The 14,570-nt window shown below is 41.5% G+C and overlaps 1 protein-coding gene and 1 long non-coding RNA gene across 4 annotated transcripts in view; one reads left to right on the top strand and one right to left on the bottom strand.

Moving 5' to 3' along the window:
- Positions 1–14,570, top strand: part of LOC309656174 — an 822,990-nt gene that overhangs the window by 471,704 nt on the left and 336,716 nt on the right. The window lies entirely within an intron of this gene.
- PRKD1 (protein kinase D1) overlaps positions 1–14,570 on the bottom strand; it is a 466,527-nt gene that overhangs the window by 403,544 nt on the left and 48,413 nt on the right. For all 3 annotated transcript variants that reach the window (XM_082452100.1, XM_082452099.1, XM_082452098.1), the window contains one exon: positions 1,982–2,105. In XM_082452100.1, the coding sequence (XP_082308226.1) occupies positions 1,982–2,029 (48 nt within the window). In that variant the 5' untranslated portion in view covers positions 2,030–2,105. The remainder of the gene's footprint in view (positions 1–1,981; positions 2,106–14,570) is intronic.

Here is a 14,570-nt window from a genome sequence, read left to right as displayed (position 1 = left end):
TCCACCAGTTATAGTAGGGGGCTTATGGAGGTCACGTGATCAATGTAATTTTAGCTCAGGTCTGACTCACAGTGGGGCCAGTGGGTCCCCAAATCCATCCTGTGGTTATTTCTCCAGTTGTAGAATGCATAATTTGAATAAGCATACTTAGCAGCTGAGAGATTTCCCATTTTGGTTCTCTGATCTGTGGTGAGAAGGCTATTATGGTGGGAAAGGCCAATTGGAAGCCATTAGAACTGCCTCTGCCTAGGAAAATAGTAAACCAAAAGCAATACCACACTCCTGGAGAGAATGCAGAGATTAGTACCACTATCAATGACTCGAAAGATGCAGGTGTGGTGATTCCCACCACATCTGCATTCAACTTTCCTATTTGATCTGTGAAGAAGACAGGGATCTTGGAAAAGACAGTGGATTATTTTAGGTTTAACTGAATAAGTACTAAAATTGCAATGGCTATATCAGTTGGGGTTTCATTGTTTGAGCAAATTAATACATCCCCTGGTACCTGGTATATAGCTATTGATCTGGCAAATGCTTTTTCTGATACCTGTCAATAAAGACCACCAGAAGCAGTTTGCTTTCAGCTGGCAAGGCCAACAATACAACTTCTCTGTCCTGCCTTAGAGGTATATCAACTCTCCAATCCTTTGTCATAATTTAGTTTTCAGGAATCTTGACTGCCTTTCCTTTCCATAAGAAATCACTCTGGTCTATTATATTGATAACATTATGCTGACTGAACCTAGTGAGGAAGAAATAAAAACTACTCTAGAATTATGGGTAAGACATTTGTGTGTCAGAGGGTGGGAAATAAATCTGACAAAAATTCAGGGACCTTCTACTTCAGTGAAATTTCTAGGGCTTCAGTACTGTAGGGCATGTTGAGATGTGCCTTCTAAGATTAAGGGTAAGTTATGGCACAACCGAAAAAGAGACACAATGCCTAGTGGGCCTCTTTGGAATTTAGAAGCAACATATTCCACACTGGCCCATTTACTGAGTGACCCGAAAAGTTGCTAGTAATCCTTGGATTAGGGAATGAAATGCTTGAGGAATTGCATAGGTGCGCTTGCCTCCAACCTCCACAAAGTAACTGGGAAGCTCTGCAACTAGATAGCTCCAAATAAAATAGAAGGAAGAATTTTCAAAAGAAAATCAATGAATATGATCTATTCTACAATAGACAAATTAAAGAAATCTGATGTTCTTCTGTCTTCTAGTGTCCAAGCTAGAAGTTATTTTCAGTAACCCTCTACAACAACAGGCATTAAGCATAGCAGCTAAATATTATTAGGGATCCTCCATTTATTTGACTCATAACCAGAATTTTTCATGGATATCTAAGTCAGATATGAAACACACAAACCACTAAAGAATATAAAAATAAAGATTCAGGTACTGTTTGAAAAGATTGAAAGATAAGCAGAAAACTAGGGATAATGTAACATATATGTAAGACAATGGATTAATAATCCTAACATAAAAATAACTTAGAAATCATTAAGATAAAGATAAACATCCCTATGGAATAAGGTCATGAACAGATTATCAATAAAATACACATATCCAATAAGTATGTGAAAAGTATTTATGCTCACTAATGATGAAAAATATTCTACCACTGATGCAGTCCAAACAGGTCAGACTCCTAGGGTCACATAGAAGGGTGGGAAAATGAGGAGTGAATCCGAAGGAACAAACAGGAAATATCCCACATGGGAAGCTTTGCTAACTAAAGTCTCTGAGATTTTCCAATAAGACATCTATAAATCTGCACAGAGGAAATATGAAGAAAATTTGCAAACCTTTGTTTAGAACTGTTTGTTCCTTTTGATATGTTTGCCTAAACTATTTTGGAAGAGGCAGGAACCATTGTTTCCTAAATAAATCAAAAGAAAAGCTCAAGGGATTTCCCCATTGGAAAAAGCCTAGTGGAATTTTACCATCAGAAGAAATTGTAAAAAAACAATTTATTTACCCTAGAGGATTTCCTCTGTGCTGCAGGAGTATGGTATAGTCCTTCCATCACAGAGTGAGCAATTGGTAGCTCCTGAGACCAGCACAATTTGATCAGTTGAATTTCGCCACCTTCAGGTATAGAGCTAAAAATGAAGAAAAACACCTTATTATTACTTGGAAATTACATTCAATTGAGAATTACATACATTGAAACTATTGATCAGCCACAGTAATTATCTTGAATTTTTTTTCTAATTAAGATGAAAAGATTCAAAGCGTAGTCTAGCCCAGATTTGGCAAACCCTACAATAATGACTATTTACTCATTTGCTCAGTTGTTTGTTCAGTTGATTCAATATGCTTTCATGTAGTCTGTCAGGAATTGTTTTAGATAATAGAGACCCAGAGACAAATTCCTCCTGGAGCTCATAGTTAGTAATGAAGATAAATGCAAAGTATTAAATGATATGATAGGGACTTCCCTGGTGGTGCAGTGGTTAAGAATCCACCTGCCAATGCAAGCGACACAGGTTCGAGCCCTGGTCCGGGAAGATCCTACATGCCGCAGAGCAACTAAGCCCGTGCGCCACAACTACTAAGCCTGTGCTCTAGAGCCCGTGCTCCGCAACAAGAGAAGCCACCGCAATGAGAAACCCGCATACCACAACGAAGAGTAGCCCCTGCTTGCCGCAACTAAAGAAAGCCTGCGCTCAGCAACAAAGACCCAACGCAGCCCAAAAATAAATAAATAAAAATAAATGATATGATAGGAGGTATTTGATACAAAGTGAAAGGAGCTATGAGAACACAGAAGAAAATTTCTGAGGGTGGGTTTCTTAAAAGCAGAGCCTAAGAGACAAGGATTCTTGTGCAAGTGATTTATTGAGGGAATGTGTTCAAGTGAAACCTAACATACAGTGTGGGCAGCAAGAATATAGACAAAGATGTAAGTTCAGTAGTTCAGCTTCGGTCTGATTCTTCAAGAAGCTCTGGGTCAGGAACAGCATCATAAAGTTGTCCCACCTTGAGATAAAGGCCCAGACCTTATATCAATAAAGCACAGTCTCCAGGATGGCCCTGGGGAGAAGGCATATGCTCCTAGGCGTTTCCAAACAGGCAGGCTTCTGTCGACCGGGGACAACTCTCAGGCATATCCCTGTAGACTATTAACTGTCATCACTCACAGCCACTGGGGGATGGGTGCACTGGCCCAGGAAATAGAATCTGTGTCTACTGCATTCCACTATTTACACCGTTCAGCCCCACTTGCTTCTCACACTAAATTAGTATCATGATGGCACAACTTCTCCAAGATTTGGGTTGTTCAAAATTTCTGGAGAAACTTACATGAGGAGGGTTAGTGAGACAAACTACAGTCCCCACAGCACTAGTACTCGCCATTGCCCTTCTCTACCCACCCATTCTAGAGTCCTCTCTGCCTTGGATAACACTTTTATTATTTTTTAAAATAAATTTATGTATTTATTTATTTTAGTTTTGGCTGCAATGGGTCTTTGTCGCTGTGCACGGGCTTTCTCTAGTTGCGGCGAGCGGGGGCTACTCTTCGTTGCAGTGCACGGGCTTCTCACTGCGGTGGCTTCTCTTGTTGTGGAGCACGGGTTCTAGGTGCGTAAGCTTCAGTAGTTGTGGCGCATGGGCTTAGCTGCTCCGTGGCATGTGGGATCTTACCGGACCAGGGCTCAAATCCGTGTCCCCTGCATTGGTAGGCGGCTTCTTTTTTAAAATTAATTAATTAATTAATTTTTGGCTGTGTTGGGTCTTCGCTGCTGCACACGGGCTTTCTCTAGTTGCGGCAAGTGGGGGCTGCTCTTCATTGTGGTGCATGGACTTTGCATTGCAGTGGCTTCTCTTGTTGCAGAGCATGGGCTCTAGGCATGCAGGCTTCAGTAGTTGTGGCATGTGGGCTCAGTAGTTGTGGCTCATGGGCTCTAGAGCGCAGACTCAGCAGTTGTGGCACACTGGCTTAGCTGCTCCGCAGCATGTGGGATCTTCCCGGACCAGGGCTCAAACCCATGTATCCTGCATTGGCAGGCAAATTCTTAACCACTGCACCACCAGGGAAATCCCTGGATAACACTTTTGTTGATTCAGGTAGCTTTTCTGGTAAGGTGACCCAGACTGTCATCCCTGACAGATCTGAATCTCTGGTTACCTTGACCATTCTAGGTCATGGTTGCTATATTAACCCACTTACCATTTACACATTCACTATTAAAATGGAGCATGGGAATACCAAGAGATGACTCATGGAGTCACTTGTGTGCCAAAAATATTCCTCCCTACCCCACGATGCAACGAGTCTTACTTCCTGCTTATCAGAGTTCAATTACCCTGCCAATATGGTAATTTCCCTTTTTTTCTGCTGGTCTATTGGTATAAGGAGCCTAGAATGACCAGTGGCAGCTGCAGCTTTAATTGCAGTGGAAAACTTAAAGAGAATTCCTCTTCTTGAGGCCTCTAGACACACAGAGCCTAAATATGTGGGGTTGGGAAGCACAAATTCTCCAAATGGGTTACTTCAGTTATAGGTGTTGGCTGACTCCCACTTCCATGCCTTGATCACCAGATCCATATATTCTACCTGTTGGGGACATAGCACCATGTTACGGGCTGTCATCTTCAAGCCTCAGCTGTACTTTCAAGAGGCCATTCCAGCACTCTGTCAGGCTGGCAGCTTCTGAATGGTATAGTATGTGGTAAGAACAGTACACCTCATTTGCCATAAAGTGGGTCTTGCTTCATGGCAATATTATACTGGATTTCATGCTGGTAGATCAGACCTTTGAATCTTGGTACTGGCTGAGGCACTGTGAATAGGAAATGCAAACTCATATCCAGAATACGAGTTAATCGCAATCAGATTAAATGGTTTCTCTTTCTAGGGTGGAAAGGGTCCGATTTTATCAGTTTGCCTAAATTGATTGGAGGCAAAGTGCTGGTCGTTGTGGCTGACAGGTCAGACAGTCAGCCATGGTAGTAGCCAGGTGAACCATATTGAGAGGGAGCCCATTCAACTGGTCCCATCCCTATCAGGGCTCTGACTGGTATCACAGACTCGCCAAGCCTATGAATTCAGCTTTCTTTGAATTTCTGCCACTCTTACAGTCAAGTCCTGTGACTGGTTGTCAGATCTGCCTGCACTTTGGCAACAAGAGGTACGGGTCTCTTTAATTGCAGCCAAGGAAGTATGTTTTACTTTAAATTGGAGACTGAGTCTGAGCCTGTCATTTTTCTCTCTTTAAGGCATTAGTAGCACTTAGCAACAGCTCCCAAATACCTCAGTCTTTACAGTTATTATTTTCCCTGAAATTCTTAAGCCTCAGGACCATTACACAAGCTACGTCCACCTGTATCCCATCCAAGTTCACCAGAGGTGAAAGTCTCAGCAGCTGTACTGCTATAGCAGGTCAGGAATCAGTACGCTACTAATCAAAAGTAATGAAGTCTTTGTTGCCATCTGGCTGGTGAATGATCTCACCCCAGCCTCCCATCCTTAGAGACTGCTTTCTAGGATTATTCCTGGTACCAACTATCTTGGGTTGGGTTTTCTAAAATCAGAGCCAGAGACAGGGATTCTAGTGCAAATGATTTAATGAAGGAGTTCTCTCAGAAGAAACTTTAAGTTAGTGAGGAAAGCAGAATAGGGCAGAGGATGAAGCTAGGTGGAGATACGGCAGAAGTCTAGCCTCAGCGATCCCCTGGTGAACTCTCCAGCATGAAGGGCACACCGAGTTGCCCCACCTAGAGGCAAGAGGGCAGACTTCTGTCTCCCCATATCGCCAGCTCTGGGACAGAGAGCAACATTTCAGACACTTCTGAGTGAGGTGGCTCCTGTTGGTGGGAGGCAATCATTGTACGTGAGCTGCTAAAAGGGATCTGGGCCAGGCACCAGCAGCTCTCCTACAGGAGGAATGAGAAACTCTTTGCTGAGGAATTAGAAAAGATTTTGTCATGAAGATTACACTTGGCTTGTTAGGAAGAGAAAAGAGGTAATTAGGCTGAGAACAGAGTAGCCAAGTTAGGGAGTGAACAGTAATGTAGGCAACAAGATCACTGACTTCAAATCTGGAGGAGATTTGTGGTCAGAATCGTATATATCTGATTTCAACATTTTTCTGAACTCAGTGGAAGCTCATCAACTAGGTGTTAACTTTTATTTAGTTCCTTTTCTTTTCTTTCTTTCTTTCCCTTTTCCTCTTTTTCTTTTGGATAAATTTCTTTAAGCTATAGGCTGCCAATACTTCCTGGCAGTAGTATTACTGAATATAGCTGGTTAATGAGGTATACTGGGGTTAGTGTACAACATTTACACTAATTAACGTATTTCAACATCTCACTAGAGTAATAATAGACACCTTATAGAAAGGCTGTATACGTTGGCAGATGTTAAAAAGGAAAAACTGTGTATGAGAGGTAGTCTTGCCAGAGGCTCCAGAATTTCTGAAACAATGTAGTAAACAAAGGTTTACATTTAAAGTAAAATGGTACAGATTTTGGTTTGCTTAGTTGTCATGGCACTGGAGCCCCCTCAGTCTAATGCCTCCTTGCTTAACTAAACAGAAAACAGGAGTTGGGGCAGAAGATGGCACTCCAGGAAAGCAGAAACTGACTCTGGGGTCATGTGGCTGACAGGGTAGTGGTGCTCTGGCCGGGTGTCAGGCCTGAGCCACTGAGGTGGGAGAGCCGAGTTCAGGACACTGGACCACCAGAGACCTCCCAGCCCCACGTAGTATCAGTTGGCGAGAGCTCTCCCAGAGATCTCTGTCTCAACGCTAAGACCCAGCTCCACTCAACGACCAGCAAACTCCAGTGCTGGACACCCCATGCCAAACAACTAGCAAGACAGGAACACAACCCCACCCATTAGCAGAGAGGCTGCCTAAAATCATATTAAGTTCACAGACACCCCAAAACACACCACTGGACGTGGTCCTGCCCACCAGAAAGACAAGATCCAGCCTCATCCACCAGAACACAGGCACCAGTACCCTCCACCAGGAAGCCTAAACAACCCACTGAACCAACCATACCCACAGGGGGCAGACACCAAAAACAGTGGGAACTACAAACCTGCAGCCTGCAAAAAGGAGACCCCAAACACAGCAAGTTAAGCAAAATGAGAAGACAGAGAAATACACAGCAGATGAAGGAGCAAGGTAAAAACCCATCAGACCAAACAAATGAAGAGGAAATAGGCAGTCTACCTGAAAAAGAATTCAGAGTAATGATAGTAAAGTTGATCCAAAATCTTGGAAATAGAATGGAGAAAATACAAGAAATGTTTAACAATGACCTAGAAGAACTAAGGAGCAAACAAACAATGATGAACAACACAATAAATGAAATTAAAAATTCTCTAGAAGGAATCAATAGCAGAATAACTGAGGCAGAAGAAGGGATAAGTGACCTGGAAGATAAAATGCTGGAAATAACTACCGCAGAGCAGGATAAAGAAAAAAGAATGAAAAGAACTGAGGACAGTCTCAGAGACCTCTGGGACAACATTAAATGCACCAACATTTGAATTATAGCGGTCCCAGAAGAAGAAGAGAAAAAGAAAGGCACTGAGAAAATATTTGAAGAGATCATAGTTGAAAACTTCCCTAATATGGGAAAGGAAATAGTCAATCAAGTCCAGGAAGCACAGAGAGTCCCATACAGGATAAATCCAAGGAGAAACACGCCAAGACACATATTAATCAAACTATCAAAAATTAAATACAAAGAAAAAATATTAAAAGCAGCAAGGGAAAAGCAACAAATAACATAAAAGGGAATCCCTATAAGGTTAACAGCTGATCTGTCAGCAGAAACTCTGCAAGCCAGAAGGGAGTGGCAGGACATATTTAAAGTGATGAAAGGGAAAAACCTATAACCAAGATTACTCTACCCAGCAAGGATCTCATTCAGATTCAATGGAGAAATTAAAACCTTTACAGACAAGCAAACGCTCAGCACCACCAAACCAGCTTTACAACAAATGCTAAAGGAACTTCTCTAGGCAGGAAACACAAGAGAAGGAAAAGACCTACAATAACAAACCCAAAACAATTAAGAAAATGGTAATAGGAACATACATATCAATAATTACCTTAAATGTAAATGGATTAAATGCTCCAACCAAAAGACATAGACTGGCTGAATGGATACAAAAATAAGACCCGTAGAGATGGTGTCTACAAGAGAACCACCCTAGACCTAGGGACACATACAGACTGAAAGTGAGGAGATGGAAAAAGATATTCCATGCAAATGGAAATCAAAAGAAAGCTGGAGTAGCAATTCTCATATCAGACAAAATAGACTTTAAAATAAAGACTATTACAAGAGACAAAGAAGAACACTACATAATGATCAAGGGATCAATCCAAGAAGATACAGACATAGTGAATGGACGTGAGGACATGGGAAGGGTGAATGGTAAGCTGAGACAAAGTGAGAGAGTGGAATTGACAAATATACACTACCAAATGTAAAATAGATAGGTAGTGGGAAGCAGCCGCATAGCACAGGGAGATCAGCTGGTGCTTTGTGACCACCTAGAGGGGTGGGATAGGGAGGGTGGGAGGGAGACGCAAGAGGGAGGGGATATGGGGATATATGTGTATGTATAGCTGATTCACTTTGTTATACAGCAGCAACTAATACAACAGTGTAAAGCAATTATACTCCAATAAAGATGTAAATAAATAAATAAATAAAGTAAAACGGTAGAAAAATGGCCCAAGTGAGTTAGAAAAAGTGGAGATTGGAGAATTTTGGATTTCCTAATTTATTACTTGCAAGATATAAGATGTAAGAAAACCATAAAATTAACATTTGATCAATAGCATTACATTTTGAAATCTCTATATTTGGGACTCATAATTTGAGTAAACATGCTGTCTTTCATATCGATGTTTGGATAATCACCAACACTCAGTTGAGTCACAAACTACTGGAAAAAGGTTCAGGGAAGCAAAGACTCAAGGCTAGGTGTTTGGGGGTGAATTTGGGTGAGTGTGCATATTTGTATGCCTGTGTGTAAAATGAGAGAGAGAGACTTTTTGTATATGTGTCATTTCAAAACCAAATATAAATAATTTAAATTTTGAACTGTGCGTACCTGCGTATCTCTGGTGTAGTGTGTAGGCAATCAAGATTTAACACCACAATAAGGCCAGCACTGGAGAAAAGACTTTCTTTAGAATATACCAACCTGGAACTAGTGTTATGCAGTCAGGAGCTTTGGTTATTAAATGAAATCAAAAGCACATCAGGCCTATCAGCATCTTAAAAACCATTAGTGTTTCATTTAAAGAGAGTGCCTTGTTTCTGAAATATTCATAGCTGGAATCCACCACCACTGCTGAGATTTACACCTCCTCTCTCCCCATTATGCTTGCTGAATCTCTTTACTTGCTATTGTAGGAAAAATATTCAAAGATTTATAGGCAGCAAAGAGAAGGCAGCAAATTATGACATCCATTATTGGCATCTGCTCTTGTCTGTATCCCCAGGAAATGCAAATACAAATGAATTCCAATTTTCTACTACAACTGAGTTGCAAAGGGAACTGTTATATGCAGATGAGGCAACTTCTATTTGGACAGAGATAAAATGGAAGAAATTTCAGTCTACTACACTTGGCATACCATTTGCATAACTCTGAGAAAACTGTCACAAAGGGATAATAAAAAATCATAAGGCTCTTAAAGAACCACATACAATGCCTATAACTAGGCTGCTTATAAGAGAAACAGACACAGCTTTAAGCTGTAGGGGCTGGTGCAAGATCCAAAAACAAAAGGGTGATTAAAAATAGATGCTTCTATATTCACTGGTAAAAGTGATCCCTCTTCTCATGTTTGGCAAAAGGATTACACTAGGTTTGAAAATAACTTATAATCCAGTATGCAGTAAAGACAGACCTCACATTACCAATTTTTTAAAATTCTTTTGGCATAAGTCTTTGTTTCTCCTGGAGGAATGACTATGACAACATTTCGCATTATGTTGTAGGCTCTTTGAAAGCAAGGAACTCTTGTATCCACTGATGTCCTGTATCCTCGGTGTCTAAAATAGAGTTTTGAACATAATAGCATCTCAAAATAAAATGTCCAGTGATAGGAACTGACAGAGTCACTGTAGGACAGTAGTGGGACTTAGGAGATCGATGTTCTAGTCTAGCCTTTGTCTCTGAGAATTTGGCCAGGTTTCCCTATTTCTATGGTCCTCAGCTACCACCTCTGAAAAAAAGGAGATGATAATACCCATCTTATTTGGCTTGGGAAAGAATTAAATGAAGTATCATGCCTAGTGTCCAGTATAACATCCGGCACAGATCTGTCTCTGAAGATGTGGGTCCTTTTTTTCTGACCTCCTACAACTCTCCGACACGCCTCAGTTTGAGGATTGGAAGGTCAGCAGTTTCTGACAATCTTAGACCCCAGGCACATGGCTCATGTTACCTGGATATTCTCTGTCTGCTCTTATCTTTAATGCTCCATCTGCCTCAAAATTGCTTTCCAGCATTTACTAAAACTGGCTTTTGACTCTCAGTTTCCCTCTTCCCCAAGTCCTGACATCATGCTATACATGCTTTTCTTGTCTATCTTGCCTCCCCCATTGGGGTCATGATTTGCCTCAACTCTTCAGGGTGCCACACTCTTCCAAGGCACCTGCTGACTTTTCCCTCCTCTCTGTCCATCTAAATTTGACTGCCTTTATCCATTTCCCAACAAAACTGCTCCAGGTAACACAATTAGAACATGAATGACCATGATGAGCTCTGTAACTTTACATCCTTTAAAGCTTGGCATACAAAGCTTTCTCAATTTCTGCCCCATGATTAATCACTTCCCTGGATGACTGACAGTGGGAACATTCATTTCCTTCAGAAAAACACTACTTCCACCTACTGGGTGTCATCTTGTCCAGGTGAACACCACATCCAATTGTTTTAATCACCTCCTATTCAGAACCCTGTTGGTGAGGGAGGGATTCCTGCCCTGGAGTTGTGAGGATGGCCCCAAAGGTCCCATGATACTCATGATACTCACAGCTCAGGAGAGGAGGACACCATATGCCAGGCCAGGCTACATGGGCTTGTGCTTGGGAGCAGAGTGAACTACCAAGGGGCAGTGGGAGGCGGCGTTATAGTACCAAGAGGGTAGGTGCCCCTGGTTCCCAGGGGATTGGCTTGCTGGGATAATTCTATGGGATGACAGGGAACTGAAACCCACTACTCAGGGATAAGCAGGAACTGCACCTGGTCCCCATGATAAGGAGGGCTGTTTGGCTAGGGGGTCTTACCTCTGAGAGCAGAGTGGGAGTGGGGGAAGCTTGTGATTAAGGTATTTGAGGCCCTTCTTATTTTACCAGATGTCAAGGCAGCACACCATATTGAGCCTTAATTTTAGGCTTTATCCCACACCAACTCACGTCTCACCTCTCAATTCCTTTAATTCCTAACTCCAAGAACTTTCACTTCTGTTCTACGATGGTAGGGCTTACACTTCCAGTCTAATGCTCAGAATCATAATTTCCAACCTCCCAAGTCTTATTATCCTTAGAGTTCTATCTTCTTGTTCTACATACCCTCCCTGAAAAAACCCAACTCTGAATTTACTGTATACCCTGCTGAGAACTATGGGAGAAAAACCACAAGGTGGATGAGATTTGTGCTGTTATATTTTCATAGTCTTTAACTGCCAGTGGATTAATAATATTGCCTAGAATCTCAGAGCCTTGATCTCTCAATTTGCAGAGAAGCTGCTCCACATTTCACTGCTATTCTCAAGGCCCTACTCAACCTTTCCCCAGTCAGGCTTATCAAAGCACCTGAGATAAGAATTCTATCTACACTGCCATCCTACCTTAAGCCTCAGAGGAAGGGCCATTTCTCTTGCTTCCCATGCCCAAATGCGTAACTGTGTTCTGAATCCCTTTCTCTCTCATCTCCTTGACAGCCTCATTCCATCAATTTTCTCTTCTCCTCTTTATCTTCAATCTTCCCATCTCAGTTGTTCTTTTTCCTTAGCATATAAACATGCTCAAGCCTCTTCTACCTAACAAATCCCACCTTTGGCCCTTTAACTATTACTACCTCTCTTCATCTCCTCACAGCCAAGCTGCTTTAAAGAGAAGAATAGAATTTAAATATCCTCCAGCCCCAAAAAAGGAACACTCCTACACTGTTGGTGGGAATGTAAATTGGTGCAGCCACTATGGAGAACAATATGGAGGTTCCTTAAAAACTAAAAACAGAGTCACCATATGATCCAGCAATCCCACTCCTGAGCATATATCCAGAGAAAACTCTAATTCGAAAAGATACATGACTCCAATGTTCATTGCAGCACAATTTACAGAGGAGTGGATAAAGAAGATGTGGAGATATATATATACACACACACACACACATATATATAATAGAATATTAATCAGCCATAAAAAGAAACAAAATAATGCCATTTGCAGCAACATGGATGGACCTAGAAATTATCATACTAAGTGAAGTAAGCCAGACAAAGACAAATATATGATACCGCTTATATGTGGAATCTTAAAAAAATGATACAAATGAACTTATTTACAAAACAGAAATAGACTCACAGACACAGAAAACAAACTTATGGTTACCAAAGAGGACAGCGAGGGGTAGGGGAGGGATAAATTAGGAGTTTGGGATTAACATATACACACTACTATATATAAAATAGATAATCAACAAGGACCTACTATATAGCATAGGGAACTCTACTCAGTATTTTGTAATAACCTATAAGGAAAAGAATCTGAAAAAGAATATATATATATATATATACACACACACATACACACACACATATATATATATAACTGAATTACTTTGCTGTACACCTGAAACTAACACAACATTGTAAATCAACTATATTTCAATAAAAATAAATAAATACATAATTAAATATCTTCCAGCCCCACTCCCTCCCAGTGAATTGCAGCAACACATCTGTCAACACACATCAATAAATTGGCTCTCCTCAAAACTAGTGTAGGCCTTTCAGTTCTAATCCTCCTGGGGCCCTCTAGAACATGGGACACTGTCAACTTCTCACCCCCGACACACAAGCTTCTGGGACACCTCTCTTCTAACTCTGCGACCTCTTGTTTTTAGTCATCTCTGCGTCTGCTCCCCATCCGCTGCCTGCCCTGAATTTTGGAGCTACTCAGGGTTCAATTCTCAGCTATATTCTTTAGGTCATCTTATCCATGCTCCATGAGTGCTGACTCTCAAAGCAATATGTCTTACCCAGAAGCTTTCCCTGAGCTCCAGATCTCTCATTTTAACTGGCTGCTAATTATCAACAACTGCTTCAGACTCTGCACACATTAAACTCATCACTTTTCTCATACGTTCACTTTCTACTTCATCCCTCAAATATGTCTCTACTTCAGCCATCCCCAACCTTTTTGGCACCAGGGACCGGTTTCATGGAAGACAATTTTTCCACAGACGTGGGAGAGGGGAATGGTCCAGGCCGTAATGTGAGTGACGGGGAGCAATGGGGAGCGGCACATGAAGCTTCGCTCCCTCACCCGCCCCTCACCTCCTGCTGTGCGGCCCGGCTCCTAACGGACCGCTGGCGGTCCGCGTCCCAGGGGGTTGGGGACCCCTGCTCTACTTCATTTTACACCCCTGTTTTGGTTTTTATCCTCCTATCACCTCATCCAAAATCCCGAGTAACATCCAGAGCTCCTCCTACCTGCTCTGTCCCCTGTTTTTACATCTGTATTCTTCTACCTCAGTGTGGACTCTTACGATAGTTTTCTAGCGTCCTCCAGTAGAGGGTCTTTAGTCCTCCAAAGAGTTTGGGATGTATACTGTAGTCAATGGTTTCCAAATCTGATTTACCCAGAGAGCCTGAGGAAGATTATTTAAAAATACAGGTTTGTTATTTGTACACCTGTCCACCCCCACTCCCACCATAAACATACCGAGTCAGAAAGGGGGCAGAAATAATCTGTGTTTTAAAATTTTCCCAGGTGATTATCAAACAAACCATTGTCTGATAAACACTGGGCACTGGTGAGGTATTACCCAATGATGTTGTATAAAATACTGTGCTTCAGAAAGACAGTTCTGGAAGCAGTGTGCAGGATGTACTAGAGGCTGATTAAATGCTGCCCAGATGTTTTCCTGCAGATAAAAATGTTAAAGGTACTAGTTATAGCCACAACTGCATGCACAGATAGTGGTTCCTGTCAATAGTAAGTCTACCTGTATTCCTGTCTATCTATCATTATCACCTATCAATCTCTTCTAGCTATAAAGTAGATTATTAACATCTGTGCTGACTGCCTACAGTGACCAAGAAACTTGGAAATATTAATTAACTTTTGTAAAATCACACAGTAACTCAGTAATATAAACAAACATCAGATTTTTATGATCTTGTCTCCTTTTCTTATGCAGTTCTCCCTCAGCCAGTAAACTGTCTAGAGATGGGTTATCATTGTATCTTCTTTAAATAAATCTTTCCAGTGGCTTTTGGAATTAACCAACACCCCATTTCCTCCTTATGAAAGTGTTCAGGCAATCATATCCACTGTGGAGCCCAAATCCT

The sequence above is a fragment of the Balaenoptera physalus genome (assembly GCF_965194825.1).
Source record: "Balaenoptera physalus genome assembly, chromosome: 2".
Lineage (NCBI taxonomy): Eukaryota > Metazoa > Chordata > Mammalia > Artiodactyla > Balaenopteridae > Balaenoptera > Balaenoptera physalus.
Note: the sequence above shows the minus strand (reverse complement) of the source record. Positions and strands in the feature narration are given on the sequence as shown.